We start from the raw sequence: 17,024 nt of genomic DNA, 5'->3' as shown, positions 1-17,024 counted from the left end.
AGTTAATTTCATGGCGGCACAGGAAAGACACCTCATTGCGCAACCAGGCCTCTGAGGCAGACATCCAACCAGCTATCCATATCGCTAACTGCTGCGTCCTGATATCATTACAGAAAGACAAAGGAAATGCTGAACCAATCCACGCACCCTTGTTTAAGCCACTCAAAATTCCTGTCATACGCCAGAACCCACGCCGAACTTGCTGTTCCGTCTCACCGGCTTCTCAGACTCCAAACGCTCCTGCCCCGATTCCCCATCCTTATCCATCATAACAGAATTCGAATCATTGTACGTAACCTGGACCTTGAAAGAAAAAAAGCCTTTAGCATCCTCATCAAACCATCATATCGTTCTTCGTCTTTTGTCTTACATTGGTCGTTCTCATAATGCCGTTGTACGTCATGATCTCCTCCTCGCTGCCGTCTGGAGAGTGACCCCTGATCTCGGTGTGCGTGCTGCGCATGTCCTTCAGCGGAAATCCGTTGCCGACGGTGTTGCGGTGGTGCTTCGACGTTGTGCCGTTGCCGGTTCCAGTGCCGTACCCGGTGCCGTAGCGCGCATACTGGCTGTTGTTGTAGACGCCGTTGTCGTTGCTGCTTTTGTTGGAGAACATGCCCGGCATCCATTTGCGGAAAAGGGGTCGTAGAGCAGGGACGCACGCGGCGATGATGGAAAGGTTGACTTCGATGGCGCTGTAGGTGTCCCCGACTCCGTCTCTAGCATCGTAACCTGGGTCTAAGTTGTAGAACTTCTTTCGCAATTCGTGTACTCGCATGATCGCCACGACGATGGACCTTGGCGATTGTCAGTAAAATGCACAGCGAAAGTCAGTGAGCTCATGGCCAGCGACTTACACTCCACCCGCTAGGAACACCACAACCAAGCCAATTTTGGCGGCCATACGCATCTTCAATCCCAGGAAGATCCAAAACGGTATGGCGAGGACGAAGAAATCGGTGATGATGGTGATGATGGCGCTGACGATGTAGAACAAGGGCCCGTCGATCTCTCTCTGTTTCTTGACGCTCATATCCCAAAAAGCGTTGATGGGTATGGTTTGGAACAGGACCGTCAGAAAGATAGCAACCATCGTGAGCAGGTTAATCGTATTCAGGACGTAAATGGTCCATCTTACTCCGCGCTGGTGGCCGCCCAGTCTCAAGAGAAAGACGAGCACAGACGACTTGACGAGGGCCAGAATTGGGTTATAGAGAACCTGCAGAATCCAATTCCAGAACAGCATCGGCGCCGGGTCCCAGTCGGCGGGCAGCGACGACGTTGGAAAGCCGATGTAGTAGTACTTGAAGAACATGTACGTCGGAACGAGCAGCGCGAGAGAGAAGAGCTATCATCGACTGGTGTTAGCCAAGACTTTGTCCGTCATCGGCACCCTGCCGAATGATCCTTACCATTGCACCGGTCATGAAGTAGTCGTCTGAATATTTGGTCAATGGTTGTTCAAAGTACATGCAATGAGATTTCATACCGAGGCCAATCTGCTTTGTGGTGAACTTGCTGTACATTCTCAAAACGTAGCTCAGTAATGCTGTCAAGGTGAATAGGAACAGTATCGCCATCGCCACCTGCTGAAGAGGCGTTGACGGGATATCTCGGACATCTTTCCACTCGGCTTCGATGCCTCGCTGCCACAGAGACTCCATGACCTGGGATAACATCAGAAACTCCGGGAAAGAGTATGTAAACGTAAACTTTGAACTCCCGCAGCCTGGGCACTGAAGTTAAAATGTTTATCAGTGGGGTGAGCAGGCCAGGGGAGAAGACGAACAGGGAGCTCGGGTGGCCGCGATGGGGCCCGTGGGATGGTTCGTGAGATATATACAGATCGATAGATCTTTATCGACCTCTTGGACGTAGAAAATTTTCTGCTGTAAGGTTACACTCCGTACTGTCTGTCGCCGATGGTGAGATCGTTCGCTGGCTTGGGCTTCAACCTCTTTGATGGCATGTATGATCACTCGCTATCCCGTACGCTCACAAAAGGAGAAGCCTGTGTGGCTGACCTCAGTCGTCCGTCGGGTAGGCTTGAATGAAAGCTTACCGTGCGTCGCGTGGAGGAAAGAAACCCAGATTTCGATCCTGTCTGTTGGTACCCTAATCGTGACAGACGTGCAGACCACACAGCCTAGTTTCATGGTACTACCTCGTCTCGCAAGCTCCCGGTCAAAGAAGCCTTTGAGAACAGGGCAGAATCAAGCCTAGCACTTCAGAAACTGGTTGGAGTTCTTCAAATCTCCGCTCCTTGGGTGGTATTGCTGAATCCCTAGCCGGAACATAAGGCGTTAGTAAACTGATTCAGGGCCTCTCCGCCGCCACCAAGAGGGAACTTCTGCCTCCGGCCTCCCACAGAGGATCTGTCTGGAAGGACTAGGGCTCTGCATATCCGAGACTTGGCTTCAGGAGACGGAATTCCCAAAGTTGTGAGTGGTCAGCCGCGGGATAGCGGCCGAGGAGTGCCAGGGGCTGGCCAGGGATGATGCGTTCTCGAACATGAAGGGCTCTCTTGATATCAAGTTCCTGCAGCTGTGTCCTGTCTCTTGACAAGGATCAATCGTGCGATTTCATATAATGCCAAACTCTATTTGGATGGAACCGGGAGAGGTTCATCAGCTCGTATTCCTCGGATTGACAATATTCATCCCATGATTGTTCCGGTCAGTGCCTCTCGGCTTCCCAGGAAACATGAAGTCGAAATGGAACAAGCCGACGAGCGCACAGGCATAAAATCGAACATTTATTCATTATAGGACGATATCGTTCGGACGGTGCCAACGCGATAGAATCTTCACGTCTAGATGGATACTGTTGTCCTCATGCGGAGCTAGTCAACCCGTGGCGTAGCGTCGTTGCTGAAGAACCCCACGCTGTACGAAACAGGATTGAACCTCTGCATATGCGAACCCAAAAACTAGCGTAACGATGAATCTCTAGCATATTTCGTTGGCTACGTACCTGTTCGCTACGCCGCGAATACGACGTCGTCGTCGATTAGCTAAGTTCGCAGTGAAGCACAATTTCAGTAAGGCGTCACTGCACCCGGGAAATGGGGCCGGGATGTGAGATCAAAAAATGCGACTGAGGGCGGATGTTCTCTGCATCAATACGACATTCTCCTCGTTTTTCAAGCCAACCGAGGCACTTTCTGTTGGTGAAGAGGGCAAGCCGGGGGGATTAGCGAGGTGGAAACTAACCCTGGCCAAGCCCGCAGACATGAATCGCACCAAGATGCTGACGACTCGGCTCACGACCTTTTGACTTAGCGGTATTGCTGATTTCCGAGTGTTACCTCTTCCACCGACGTGGCGACAGGGTCCAAGGAAAGAGAGTTTGCTACGCCGCAGAGATGCAGTTGAAATTGCAGGCAATCATGCAGCACAAAACGCCCCTTATCACGGCAAATGTTTTCTTCGCCTCTTCTAGCCTGCAAACTAGTCAATCATGTCATCAGGAGCGGTCAATTGGAATGTGATTGAGGCTTCGCGATGGCCGTGGGATTGATCTTGGCTGAGATGGAGGTTGTCAGCGCTCACACAATGAGATCTGTGGTTGCGGGACAGCTTCCTGGACGATAGCAGATCACAAAATAAACTCGTATGCTTCCCGCGGAGCTATCCACATCCCTTATTATGTGGATAAGGACTGCGCAAATCCCTCATTCTCGCGCCCAGAATCCCATCTTTTCCTTCGGGGTCCCCTGATTTCTGCAGTGGAGATTGACTGACGCGGACAGCCGGAAAGGCAGCAGAGACGGGGGAGCGATGCGGAGATGCGGAGCCTGAAGGGGGACAAAGCGTGCAGAAGGTTCACCGGGGACCTTGCCCGAGATGAATGATCTCCCTCTCCCGACACTCTCTGCGCCACTCTTTCTTCAGGTCTGGACTGCATGTTCAACCTACAAGATTCGCAAAAGTCTGAAAGCGCTTCAGCCGCCGCAGAGATGTCAAATCCAGAGACGAACCTCGCGCCGGCCCGGCTGTGGCAGGTTTTGCCCACAGACTTCGCGCTTAGTTGCTAGTGGATGTGCGCTGCGTTCAACGGCTGCGGCAGAAGATCTAGAAGAAGACCTGCATCCATGGTCTTGGAGAACCAAACCCTGCGCCGTTTGTCAATGCCGATGTTGGCAATGTTGTGCCGCTGCAACCTCCTGGCGCGGGGTTTTTCGACTCGCCACTGATGTTGCTCTCCTAGCTGAGACTTGGCCACAGCCTGGCCCAAAGAGACAAGAATACTAGATCCAAGTAAACTGACCCGGCCCCCGGTGCATTGCCTCCCGGGGGCGGGCCCGAGGCCTTTTCTCGTCCTAACGTCGCCTTCTTCCAAGTCCTCGCAATCTGGCTGATGTCGTGGCCGTCCCGCTATCGATTCCTGTTCCCCATCTCCGCATGCATTGTCCAGGATGTGAGTTAGCCGACAAGATGCTATTGACCAGTCGGCACCAGAATGATCTCTTTTTCTCTCATGTTATCAACCCAACGGCATTATGTGAGGTCCGATGAACTGATGCAACGCTCCCACGTGGATGTTATAAATCCAAGTGTGCAGCTCGCTATGTCTGCTCGCCTTTTTTTCTCCCGCACCGCCAGCCACAATCAGGCGATCACAATTGGAGGTTTTGTCTGACAGGCACGCTCACGCCCACCTTGTCGCGCCCTCTGTCCAATCTTTTTCAGCTCTCTGTAACCACCCATCGTTCTTGGCACGCACAATGTCTCGCCTCAGCCAGGTCCTCTTCCTGGCAGCCGCCGTGCCTCTAGCCAACTTAGCGGGCGCTCAGACGATCACTGTTGATGATGCCATTCTCGGTATGTTGGTTTCACCTCTGCAGTCTGCATGAACCCCTGAGGGACAGTGTAGTGTGGGTGACTGGCATCATGACTAACATCCCGCAGAGGCCAACGAATCGACCGTCGCCCCGGCTGCGGAAGCATTGACTGGCGATCTCTTGAAAGAGGAGACAGTACAGCTGACTGATGCCGTGCTGGCCAACCTCACGGACCTCTCCCTATCTAATGTGTCTCTGTTTGACTTTGACACTACATCGACAGGCGAGAAGCGCTCTGGCTCGGCCCGCACCTTCAACAAGTGCAAGACATACCCTGGCGACCTTCTGTGGCCAAGTAAGCCTATCTGGAGTGTCTTCAACCTTCTCAGTGGATTTGCTGTGAGTGAGACAGTACCTATTGGTGCTTCTTGCTACGACGACTTTGGGAACTACGATGCTGCTCGCTGCGAGTACATCACCAACGAGTGGACGAACTCAACAATCCAGTAAGATGCTTACATCACCTATGTGAACTTGACTGATCATTCTAAAGCACGGAGGACCCGACGTCGGTGATGAGTCCCTTGTACCAAGGTCTCACTTGCATGCCTTCCGGCGTGAACAACATCTCTGCTGGTACTTGCACCGTTGGTGGCTACCCTTCGTACGTCGTCAAGGCTACCAACGTGGCCCAAATCCAACTTGCCGTCAACTTCGCTCGTAACCTCAACCTTCGCTTGGTTGTCAAGAACACTGGCCACGACTTCAACGGTCGCTCTTCCGGGTCAGGTGCTCTGTCCGTCTGGACTCACTTCCTCAAGAGTATCAACTTCTACAACAACTACAAGACAGGATCCTACTCTGGCCCGGCCCTCAAGGTTGGCGCTGGTGTACAAGGATTCGAGCTGTATGAGGCCGCCGAGAAATATGGCGTGACCGCAGTCGGCGGAGAAGGCATGACTGTTGGTTACGCCGGAGGCTACCTTGCCGGCGGTGGACACTCGCCAATGTCACCCAAGTATGGCATCGCTGCTGACTCGGTAAGAATAACTTAACAATTCTGCATGCAACATAACATCTCTAATCATGTTTCTAGGTCCTGAGCATTGATGTTGTCACCCCTGATGGCCGTTTCGTGACCGCCAACGAGAACCAAAACACTGAGCTCTTCTGGGCCCTGCGTGGTGGTGGTGGCAGTGAGCCTATCTTATCACACAACATTGAGACACCCTAGCTGATCATTTCCAGATACTTTCGGCGTCGTGACCTCATACGTTGTCGAGGCTTACCCCAAGCTCGACAATGTTGCCGTGATGACCTTCAGCTTCAGCACCGGCGCAAACATCACCAACGATGCCTTTTGGGCCGCTGTCAAGGCCTACTGGGAGGGCCTGCCTAACTGGAATGCTGCTGGCAACTATGAGTACTGGAACATTTTCCACACTGGACCGGAAACACTCACCTTCACCATGCTTCCCTGGTTTGCCCCCAACATGACTTTGCAGGAGCTCAAGGACCTCACCGCCCCTCTCTTCGCAAAGTGGGCCGCCCTCGGCGTCAATGTTTCCCCTGTCTACTCCGAACACAAGAGTTTCCTGCCTGCCTGGAAGGCCGGCTTCCCCAAGGAGCTCGTTGGTGGCACGGCTGCTAAGACTGCCTGCCGTCTCTTCCCTACCGAGAACTTTGCCGATGCCACAAAGTTCAATGCCACTTTCGAAGCAATCAAGGGCTTGAGTGACAAGGGCGGCGAGATTATCGGCTTCGGAATCACCGGTGGCCCCGGTCCCTACCCCGATAACGCCGTCAACCCGGCTTGGCGTGGAGCCGCCATGTTCGCCATCTCAGTCATCGGATGGCCCGTTGGTTCTTCCATGGAAGTAGCTGCCGAGAGATCCAAGCTCCTGACGAACGAGTGGATGCAGCCCTGGCGGGATGTCACGCCTGGAGGTGGCGGTTATGCCAGCGAAGGTGATGTCACCGAGCCCGACTTCAAACAGTCTTTCTATGGAACGGAAAAGTACGCTCGTCTTCTTGAGTTTAAGCAGAAGATTGATCCCAGCGGAGTGTTCTATGCCAACTTGGGTGTTGGAAGTGATGATTGGTACGTCACACGCCAGCTTGATGGGCTGCCGACGCAGAATGGTCGCCTGTGCCGGGTATGAACGGTTCTCACATAGCGTTAATGTGTTATTAGACCAAGCTTCACTTATAGACATAATTCATCATCTCCATACTGTATTGACTATCAAAGACTCGAGCTAGTAGCTAAGTAGCTGGAAATGACTATCTGTTTTCTTTGATCTGTTTGACGATTTGCAATTGGACACTCTTGAGGCTCTTGCCTCGTCCCGGAAGTGCTCTCGGACGCTGCAAACAGAGTCCGGGGGTTACAGCCGGCCGCTGTCAACTAGATCTCGCTATGAACAACCGGCTGTCAGCGAATTCGATTCATAGGACTTGCTGAAACGACAAACAGTCGGAACTGCATTGCTTACCATCTAGCAGTCGTATGTCCATCCCAAGCAAGTGCCGTCGGTACAGGCAACACAGTCCTTCTTGCCGTTCACACATTCCTGACAATAGAAGCCGTCGCGGGTCTGGCGCATTTCTACAGCGTTGCCATTGGTGGCAGGAGCAGCGACAGCAAAAGCTGACACGAAGCCCAGAGTTGTAAGTAGAGAAACGAACTTCATGTTGTTGAGCAGTATGCAGGAAATGGCTTTGCGTTCAGATACAAATAAGAGAATGCGGGTTGAGATTGCAACATCTGCGCAACCTTCGATTCGTGGAGGCAGCCTCTGCATTTATACTCATTGTCTTCTAACTGGGTCACGACTACCTAGTACTGCGAAGAGCCGTTGTGAACTTCGGGTGTTTCCAAGAACGATGTGCAATCACGTCCGGGTTGATGTTGTGCCGCGATCGGCAGTGAAGCAGCGACAACCCCTCACTTAATGTTGGCAATGTGGAAAATGGCCAGAGAACGCGCCGAGACTTACATCAACTTTTGACAAAATACGAGGTTGCGGAATTGAAATGCGAGAACATATCCAGTTTTCTCGTTACTTGCAGCAAAGAGCAGGACGTATTAACATCTAAGTGGTGGGATTATGGGCGGGTCAGGGCCCAATATGGCAAGTCGCGAAGACGGCAGCATTGGCGTCGCCTGTAGACATATCCGATGTGCAGTGCATATGTGTAAACGGAAACGTCTAGATGAAATTTGCGACGGAAAAGGATTGAATCTTTATCGGTAAAGAGGCTTAAGGTACCTCATTGTCAATTTCAACTGTGTCTACGTCATGGCATAACCAGCCAGGACTCAAATCAAGCTGCCCATCACCGTCATTTATCGATGTTCAACCATATCCACAGTGGCGTCGCTCTTCTCCGAACTAACATTGGAGAAAACGTCCACCTTCGTAGATGAGAACTTGCGCGCGCTGACACCTTGCTCAAAGAGCATCTCCAGCTCTGCAGGGGAGCGTCCCATAGGTTCGGGGAGGTAGAAATAAGCCCAAACCAGTTCGCAGAAACAAATACCCGCCCAGATGAAGCCTCCTTTCCCGCGAAGATTCCAGGCGCTCGGATTGAGAATCGGCGGGTTAAGAAAGTTTGCGCCGATACTGACAAGGAGGTACGAGTTTCGCGCGAGAGCAACGGTCTTGATGCGGAGACGTGTCGAGGGGATTTCGGCCACCAGACAGTAGCATACCGGCCCAACAGTCATGTCGTACGTGATTACGAACAGCATCAGTAGAGCACCAGAAGCCCAACCCAAACCTGCCGTTGGGGCAGGAATGCCCATGCAGCCAACGGTAAGGAGAATGGTGAATAGGATGCTGAGACCAACGACGTAGAGTGTGCGACGTCCGATGTGGGGCAGCATAAACCAAGAAAGAATGGTTCCGACGATAGCCATGGCGCTGACACCGAGTCCGAAGTTGAAGGAGTTGTCAGAGTCGAAACCGGCTTGTTGGAGGAAGTAGATGACGTTACTTCCAAACCAAACACCAGAGGCGACTTGACCTATCCAGGTACCGCAGGCAATCATGGTGCGACGCCGATTGGTCCCTTTGAAGCAGTCGATGTACGATGTTCCTTCCTCATTTTGTCTTTCCATCTCGTTGGTGTGCGCAATCATCGCGATATTGACGTCAAGTTGAGCATCTGAGACAGAAGAGTTGGCCAGGCGACGCAGTGCCTTACGAGCCTCTGTCAGACGACCTTTGCGAACAAGCCAAGTAGGACTCTCCGGGGCGAAGAGAACACCAACGATGATGGGGATCGGGAACACCCATTGAATGGCATAAGGAATACGCCAAGCCCAGTCATCAGTTCGCGATAGCACAGCTCGAAGGACTCCTGTGCTAATGAATTGCCCGATAACCCAACAGAGGTTGGTGTACGTGGTCATGCTAAAGTAGACAGGTGATTAGCTGTTAGATCTCTTGATGGGGCTGTAAACAGAGGACAGATGATTTAGGAACCAAACAGAAAAAGGGAAAAGGATGGGGTTACGGACATCGGTCGTAGCGCCATTGGTGTTACATCTGCAGCGTACGTAGTGGTAAGAGTCTGAAATGCTCCCCAAGGCAAACCGCACAGCATTCCTCCAGCCAGCAGAAATCCGATATTCTGCGCAAAGAAGAAAAGAAAGATGAAAGCGATATTGAGAATCAGAGCACCAAGAAACGTCTTCTTGTAACCAAACCGCTCCGCAAGAATACCGCCGAAGAAAAGGCCAATCATCTGGCCAACTTGAGTGCCGTTTTGCAAGCCTGACTGCCAAGTCGAAGTCAATTGGTAGTCGCCATTGGCCAATCGGTCGCCGAACCGCCTGTTAAATTGAGGGAGACCGTAAAAGTTGCCGATCAACGAAGTGTCGTATGCTTCCATAACAATGCAAAGTGAAAGAACCATCGAAAATCCCACCGCCTTCGGGTATGCCTTGAATGATTCGAAAACAGACATGTTCTTTTGATCTTCAGTGGCCGCTTGGGCGTCCTGAGAGACATAACCCATCTTGCTCAGACAGTCTGAGTTCTGGTTATCCAAGGCTTTTGCATCAGTAACTGCGTCTGCCGACTTGGAGTCGCCTTGGCTGGAATGGTTCATGGCGTTGGCTGTCGAAGGAAATCTGGAGAAACTGGGGAAGTCTGGGGAAATCTCGGTGAACCGTCTGAACGTTTCATTCCCGAACGCATGCTATATATATGTCAGGATAGAATTTGGGAATAGAATCTTCTTTGGAAGCACTTGTCAGTGACAACTGCCAAGATGCTGTTGGTGTCTTTGGTATTCCGTCCGTCTGGAAAAAATCAGGTGACTAACAACGCAAGCCACGGGCATACTAGCCTGCATGGCTCTAGCCTACTGTTCTATGTGGATATGCGGGCAGGTCTGGGGAATTTTAGGCGACAAATTCAAGCGAAAAGGTCGGAACTATGCCGTCGCATTATTTCTCGTTGAAACTCCCCATTGACTTCAAGTCTAACAGCTGGGCAGAATGTCAACAGCGTCTCGCCGGCCAGCAGATCAGCGCACGCACCCAGCTTCCCCACCTCCGCAGTTCGGTTGATTTATTCGGTTGAAATCCCCTTTGACATGCAACTGTCTTCAACTATCATGTATTCACTCTTGAATATCTCGTCGGAATATCTTCTATCCTGACAGGTGATCACCAGAAACCGAACCATGGAAAAGCGAAAGACACGCGTGAGCAACCCCTGCGACGGATGCTCTTTGCGGAGAGTACGATGCAATGGAGGGCCACCATGCACCGAGTGCCGGAAGCGCTCCTTGGAATGCACGTTCCTTCGAGTTCCTCGCAAGAGAGGTCCGAAAGGACCTCGGATGAGTACTTCCAACAAAATAGTGCAGTACCAGGAACAGATTCGGAATGATCAAGAATTTCAACCAAGCACCGAGAGCCCGAAAACCCCACAAACACCTTTGGAGTCGCCTCTTTCAACTGGCGAGGATTGGCAAGTTCGACAACGTCAAAGACAATTTTCGAGACCGCAGAGCAGTTCTTTGGATAGCCCACAACTATCTCCTCTGGGGACTCAAGGTCACGGCAATGCCAAGTTGCCACTTCGGCTTTACATCAAATACTTGACCAAATTTAAGGACTGTCTCATCTGGGTCTGGCCGATTGTGGATATCGACTCCTTAGTATCCCGACTCGTCAGCAACTCCCCCGATGACTATGAAGCCTACGCACTGGCTGGAGCGGTCTGCGCCACCGTCATCGCGCAACTTCGGCTTTCTCAACTGCGATTTTCGAAGCAAAATGGGTCCATGTCTGACCTAAACGACATTGCTGAAAGCTTTGCCCGTCACGCGCAACATTTGCGTGACCAACACAGTTACCGTGAGAGCGAGTCGATCGACTCCCTGCTGACCGCATTCTTCTTGCACATCTACTTTGCCAACACGGAAAGAATCCGAGCTGGGGCAATGTACTTGCATGAAGCCATTGCCCAACTTTCTCTCCAGAACCTACATCGTCCCGAAACATTCAATCAGCTCCCAAATGAGCAGAGGGAGCTCATGTTGCGGATCTTTTGGCTGGTGTTTGTCACTGAGCGGTATGAATACCCCCCAAATCCAGCAACAACCCCCCTGAAAGCGAGTTAGGCGAGGCCAACATAGCTGACTCCTCTTTCAGAACTTTCTGTGTTCAAAATGGGTTTCCGACCTGCCTCTCACCTATTCAAGATTGGCCGTCGATGGATTGCCTCATACCAGGAATAGGCGGGCTGGACCCATCATTTCAGATGCTTGCTCAGCTCTTCACGTTGCTCGATGACACCCTCCTGATGACAAGAGAAAGGCTCACCGCAAAATCGGACCCACGCACCAAAGACAACCTCTACCGTGGGGTGTCAGCCATGGCTGAATGCAGTGTTTCAGCGATTGGACCGACACTCCCTGAAATTCAGCGAGTCAACGTCATGGTCACTTGGAACTGGATTCATATCCTCTGGTGGCAATACGCTCTTAGACACTATCAGATGTCAAGTAACATGGATGACGCCATGCTGAGCATGCTTAGACCCGCCTCGGTTGCTCACGAGACTGTACAGCTTTTCTCGTCTGTCTCCAAACAGGCGATCCAGACCCATGGGTACGGAATGGTTGGTGTTACCCCGGCATTTGTGTTGACATGTACGCATCGGCTAATCGTCCTCTTCCGGAGACACAGGAGCTGAAGATCTTCCGCATCGCCGACTCCTTAGTGGACTTGCTGGCTTGCAACAGGAGACTCCCGGGTGGTCCCAGGCCCACTGGCTCCGGCATGCTTCTTGGGGCGAGAGACACCCTACACGCCCTTCAGAGCGCCTTGATTCTTATAGGAGGCGAGGAATCTTTGTTCCATAAGAAACTCCAACTTTTCATGGCCGAGGTACAGCTTCCAGTGCCTAGTGTTCGACCCATAGGGCTTGCAGAGCCAGAAGTCCCTACAGATGATGGCGAGAATGAAAGGACTGTTGGGGAAAATCAATTGTTCCCTCGATATTATATTTAGAGATTTACCAGCAGCAAAGGGCTGAGCCTCATCATATGGGCCACCATGGAGAAACAATCATGTTAGCGATCATGCATACGGCGAAGCATCGGGAGCTCTTCGATCATAGTACAAAATGTACAGGACCAGAGGTCGTGCTTTTGATTCCCAACCTCAATGCATCCTTCTTTGCGTCTGTGATATACCCCGTCAAATCCCATCTCGCCCCCACTACCCTCCTTATATTTATCGTCAATTCTTCGTCACTACTAGGTTGCTCCTACAGGCCAAGTCTGCCGTCGATAATATCATGACTACCCCTGAAATCATTGTGGAGAAGGTCTCAGCGAGCATCATAAAGGTGATCAAAGCGAAAAGTTCTGGCGAAAAATTCAAGCGAAATCCCGGCGAACATTTCCAGATCGTTGCGGATAAGGGCGGGGTGCTGAAATGGCTCCCACGGCATTAGAGGATGGCACAGAGTAATGATCAAAACTAGTCGCTTTCAAATTCTTAACGAGGTCTTTTTTTTTATCACCGCCATCATGACCCCCGCGCATTCCTCTGTCGACATTCTTCTGATCGTGAGGTGCTCGATTACGACTTGAATACCCATAGAAATGGCACAGTTCAAGTTTGAGACGGACCCTGTCGCGGACAGCGACGCGATCATAATCGGGCTAAATTACCGCTTCACAGTCATCAACGACTTCGTTCTTCGCTACGAATGGGCCGAAGACAACGTTTTCGAAGATAGAGCCTCCACGTTTGCTATCAACCGACGCTTCTTCCGAAAGCACAAACCTCTCATCAAAGAAACAGAGCACCGACTCGAGATCGTCACGCCGACTATCCACGTCTCGTACGATAAGAAGCGCTTCAGCCCCAATGGCCTCACCATTGAAGTTACACATCAGACAACCATGTGGGAGACTACATGGCGATTTGGAACAGAACCAGGTTTCAACCTTGGAGGGACGGCACGCACTCTCGATGGTGTTGACGGCCGATGCGATATGGGCTCTGGAGTCCTTTCTCGGGCGGGCTTCTCAGTCATTGACGATAGCAACAGCATGCTGTTCGACGGAGAAGGGTTTGTCGCCCCGAGGAGACCGGGCGATCGCATGGACGGATATCTATTCTCATTTGGAAGCGATTTCAAGGGCGCCATGAAGGCCTTCTTCGACATCTCCGGACGCACTCCACGACTTCCTCGATGGTCACTCGGGAACTGGTGGAGTCGATTCCACAAGTACACGGCTGATTCATATATCGAACTGATGGACAAGTTCCGCGACAAGGGCATTCCGCTATCCGTTGCCGTCATGGATATGGACTGGCATTTGGTTGATGGGAATGAGGTGCCTCATTCGGGCTGGACCGGCTACACCTGGAACAAGGAGCTTTTCCCTGACCCGAAGGCATTCGCCGATGCACTGCATCAACGGAACCTCAAAATGACGTTGAACGACCACCCGCATGTCGGTATCGCACATCACGAGGAGCAGTATGAAGAGATGGCCGCCTTCCTCGGGCATGATACATCTGAGAAGACAACAATTCTCTTCGACCCAACAGACCCCAAATTCATGGAAGCCTTCTTCAGCATCCTTCACCGCAGCCTGGAGAAAAAGGGTTGCGATTTCTGGTGGATTGACTGGCAGCAAGGCCCCTACTCCAGTGTCCCTGGTTTAGACCCTCTCTGGCTCCTCAACCACTTCCAGTTCCTCGACCAGAAGCAAACTGATGGAGAGAACCGAGCTCTTGTTTTCTCCCGCTACGCTGGCCCCGGTAGCCAGAGGTACCCCGTCGGCTTCTCTGGAGATTCCATTGTCACTTGGGACTCGTTGCGCTTCCAGCCTGAGTTCACGGCCACCGCTTCGAACGTCGGCTACGGTTGGTGGTCGCACGATATTGGTGGCCACATGCATGGCTGTCGAGACGATGAGCTGGTTGCCAGATGGGTACAGCTAGGTATCTTTTCACCCATCATGCGCCTGCACTCTTGCGATACTCCGTGGGGATCCAAGGAGCCCTGGAACTATAGGCCAGCCGCGGAGCGCGTGATCACTTACTTCATGCAGCTCCGTCACAGGCTGATCCCCTACCTCCACACTCTGAACACCAAGTTCGCTGAAGATGCCGAGCCACTCGTTCAGCCTCTCTACTGGAAGTTTCCGTCGAGGAAGGAGGCCTTTATATACCCCAATCAATACTTCTTTGGTCCATCCCTCGTTGCGGCCCCTATCGTCGACCCAGCCAACTTAAAGACGCTTCACGCGCCTGTCAAAGTCTGGCTCCCACCAACAGCAGCTCGCTATATCGACATTTTCACTGGAACCGTCTATGATAGCAACAGAGAGATCCAACTATGGCGCACTCTGACGAACATGCCAGTGCTTGCACCTGAGGGCTCCATCATCCCCCTGGACGCTGCGCAAATCCCGATGAATGGCGGAAAGAACCCCACATCATTCGAAATTCTGGTGGTTGTCGGCCAAGATGGCATGTTCACGATTATTGAGGATCCTAGGGATGACTGCTCTGAAGACAGCGGCGCGGGCTTGGAGCGGTCTATCAACATTCAATGGAGTCAAGAGTCAGGTCAACTGACCATCGACAAGCCAGGCGGTCGAGAATGGACAGTCAGATTCATGGGTGTTCTTGAGAGCGAGATCGGGTCTGGAGTCAAGGTGTTGATCGGGGACTCTGAGACAGACCAGGCAAGCGTCAGCCTGTCTGCTCGAGATCACCTATCTGCTGGGCTTCTGGTGCAGATACCGGTCGCTGCGTTTTATACGGGACATAGCAAAATGATGATCCGGTTCGCTCAACCTCCTCGAATAAGTCGTGTTGACTTTACGGAGCAATTCCGAGATCTGGTGTTAGACTTCCAGATCGAGTTCGCTCTGAAAGACCCGGTATTTGCTATCCTAACGTCAGACAAACCGTCCGCGGTCAAGGTCGGTGAGCTACTCAGCTTTCCCTGCGAGGAAGCTGTGAGAGGGCCTCTGTTGGAGCTTTTGGTGGCTGACAGTCGAACAAATTGAGTGCGCTTGAGGTCAGTAGACGTAGACATAGACATAGACAGGATTCACAGAGTTCCCATGAATCGATTTCACTTCGTTCGCATGGCCTTCTTCAATCATTTGTATTCTGCCTTTCAGTATGCGCATATTCAGCTGTCCCAAGGTGGTGGCTCAACGATCCAAGCCTTATGCTCATCGTCAAGCAAACTGAAAGCACCGTCTCCAAGCCCCTTGACCCACTTCTCTGACCACCAGCGCGATGGAAGCCGTCGTGGGATCATGCAAAAGTACGTGAAGATCACCAGGGCTTCTTGAGATGGTTCAGGCTGTTGGAGCAAGGCAATGAAGTCTCCCCTGTGGTCTGACACATTGCTTATCAAGAGAAAGGCATGGATTATTTCTCGAGTTTCGGGATACTCGCGCAGCACCCCGAAAGTGGCTTCTAGTTCTTGAGCTGCATGCAAGTAAGTGGATATCTCCGGCTTGAAACGGCCATCTTTGACGGTGTTTATGTGCCGAAGAAGCGAGTTGAGGTAAGGGCCGTGGGCGACGAGATCCCGGTAGGAGTACATTTGCACCATATGCTCAATGAGAGGATGGGTGAGGCTGCGGCTGACTAGTAACGACGAGACCAGCGAGAGATTCCTAGAACCTTTGAAGAACGCCATCCAGTCAGGAGTGTCGTTTTCTGTCTTTCCGCTGCGACCGAAGAAGGCGGCGTGGGGGTCGTCGGTCTGAGAGATGACTACAAGAATGTTAGAGATGGCTGCAGTGTCCTCAAGTCCAGCCATGACCGCAGCTTACCATAGAAGTTGATGAGAACGGAATACAGGAATAGGTTCTCCGCCGTTTCCGTACTTTTTGAATCATCATTGTGGTGTATCAACCCCCTAACAGTTGCGGCAGCCAGGTTGTGCTGAGTAAGGGCATACCGAACCAGCGTTTCGCTTCTGACAGGGTTAACATGACCTAGGTGAACAGCCGAGAGAGCAAGAATGCTCCGCATGACATAATCGCAGCGGAATCCTGCCTTGGTGGTATTCCTGAGCCAGAAAGTCCGAAGTAGGGGGCTGAGTGTGAGTGAGTCGTGGGTCCAGAGTGTCCAGTGATAGATCAGCTCTAGGTCCAGCATGTTGAGGTCTGGTGCTTGACTGGGGGTGAGGGTGGGCCCGTCCAGAAGCTCATATTGGCGAAAGTTGCTGGTTGAATTGGAGTTAATGTCGCAATCTGCTTTCTGCTTGACACACTGATTGCATATCGGTTGCTCTTCATCGCACTGTTGGATTCACTCTTAGATACTCAGTTAGGAGTAGAAAGACACAGCTACTTACCTTGACCTTCCTCCTTTTGCATGTTGTACATCCTGTGCGGACCTTCCGGTGACTCTTTTTGGGCCCGCGACGCAGTGTAGGTAGGTCTTCCATGTTCGGGAGTTGACTTGAAGGCATGTGGTCATGGCCGAGGCAACGGCGCTACAAATGAAGTGATTGTTCAACTTGTTTCAACCCCAGGCTGGTACCAAGAGCCGACCAATAACCAGGTAGATGATACTGACCGATTGCAATGTGCTCAATTCGATCAGTCGAAATCTGCGGCGCTGATGTGGATGAATGAGTCCGCCGAGACTTCGGGTCCGAGTGCTTCAGTCGCCCAGCAGCCCAAGCTCTGCCATCCAACCTCGGAAAGCCCCACTTCGTTCTCG

The 17,024-nt window shown here is 52.0% G+C and overlaps 4 protein-coding genes across 4 annotated transcripts; 2 read left to right on the top strand and 2 right to left on the bottom strand.

Annotated features, from left to right (window-relative positions):
• Positions 1–174: 174 nt before the first annotated feature.
• COL26b_007212 (uncharacterized protein) lies at positions 175–1,661 on the bottom strand (the record flags this gene model as incomplete). Its single annotated transcript, XM_053180011.1, has 5 exons — positions 175–297; positions 371–794; positions 855–1,345; positions 1,410–1,435; positions 1,487–1,661. 5 exons carry the CDS (start codon positions 1,659–1,661, stop codon positions 175–177), a joined length of 1,239 nt encoding a protein of 412 aa, XP_053036073.1.
• Positions 1,662–4,723: 3,062 nt separating this feature from the next.
• On the top strand, positions 4,724–6,942 carry COL26b_007211 (uncharacterized protein; the record flags this gene model as incomplete). Its single annotated transcript, XM_053180010.1, has 5 exons — positions 4,724–4,820; positions 4,908–5,286; positions 5,334–5,820; positions 5,877–5,976; positions 6,029–6,942. 5 exons carry the CDS (start codon positions 4,724–4,726, stop codon positions 6,940–6,942), a joined length of 1,977 nt encoding a protein of 658 aa, XP_053036072.1.
• Positions 6,943–8,129: 1,187 nt separating this feature from the next.
• COL26b_007210 (uncharacterized protein) lies at positions 8,130–9,898 on the bottom strand (the record flags this gene model as incomplete). Its single annotated transcript, XM_053180009.1, has 2 exons — positions 8,130–9,198; positions 9,345–9,898. The coding sequence occupies 2 exons, from the start codon at positions 9,896–9,898 to the stop codon at positions 8,130–8,132; spliced, it is 1,623 nt and encodes a 540-aa protein (XP_053036071.1).
• A 3,015-nt stretch (positions 9,899–12,913) lies between these two features.
• COL26b_007209 (uncharacterized protein) lies at positions 12,914–15,343 on the top strand (the record flags this gene model as incomplete). The annotated part of the gene is made up of 1 exon (XM_053180008.1): positions 12,914–15,343. One exon carries the CDS (start codon positions 12,914–12,916, stop codon positions 15,341–15,343), a length of 2,430 nt encoding a protein of 809 aa, XP_053036070.1.
• Between the last annotated feature and the right edge of the window lie 1,681 nt (positions 15,344–17,024).

The sequence above is a fragment of the Colletotrichum chrysophilum genome (genome assembly GCF_026319265.1).
Source record: "Colletotrichum chrysophilum strain AFK26 chromosome Unknown scaffold_57, whole genome shotgun sequence".
NCBI classification, from domain to species: Eukaryota; Fungi; Ascomycota; class Sordariomycetes; order Glomerellales; family Glomerellaceae; genus Colletotrichum; species Colletotrichum chrysophilum.
Note: the sequence above shows the minus strand (reverse complement) of the source record. Positions and strands in the feature narration are given on the sequence as shown.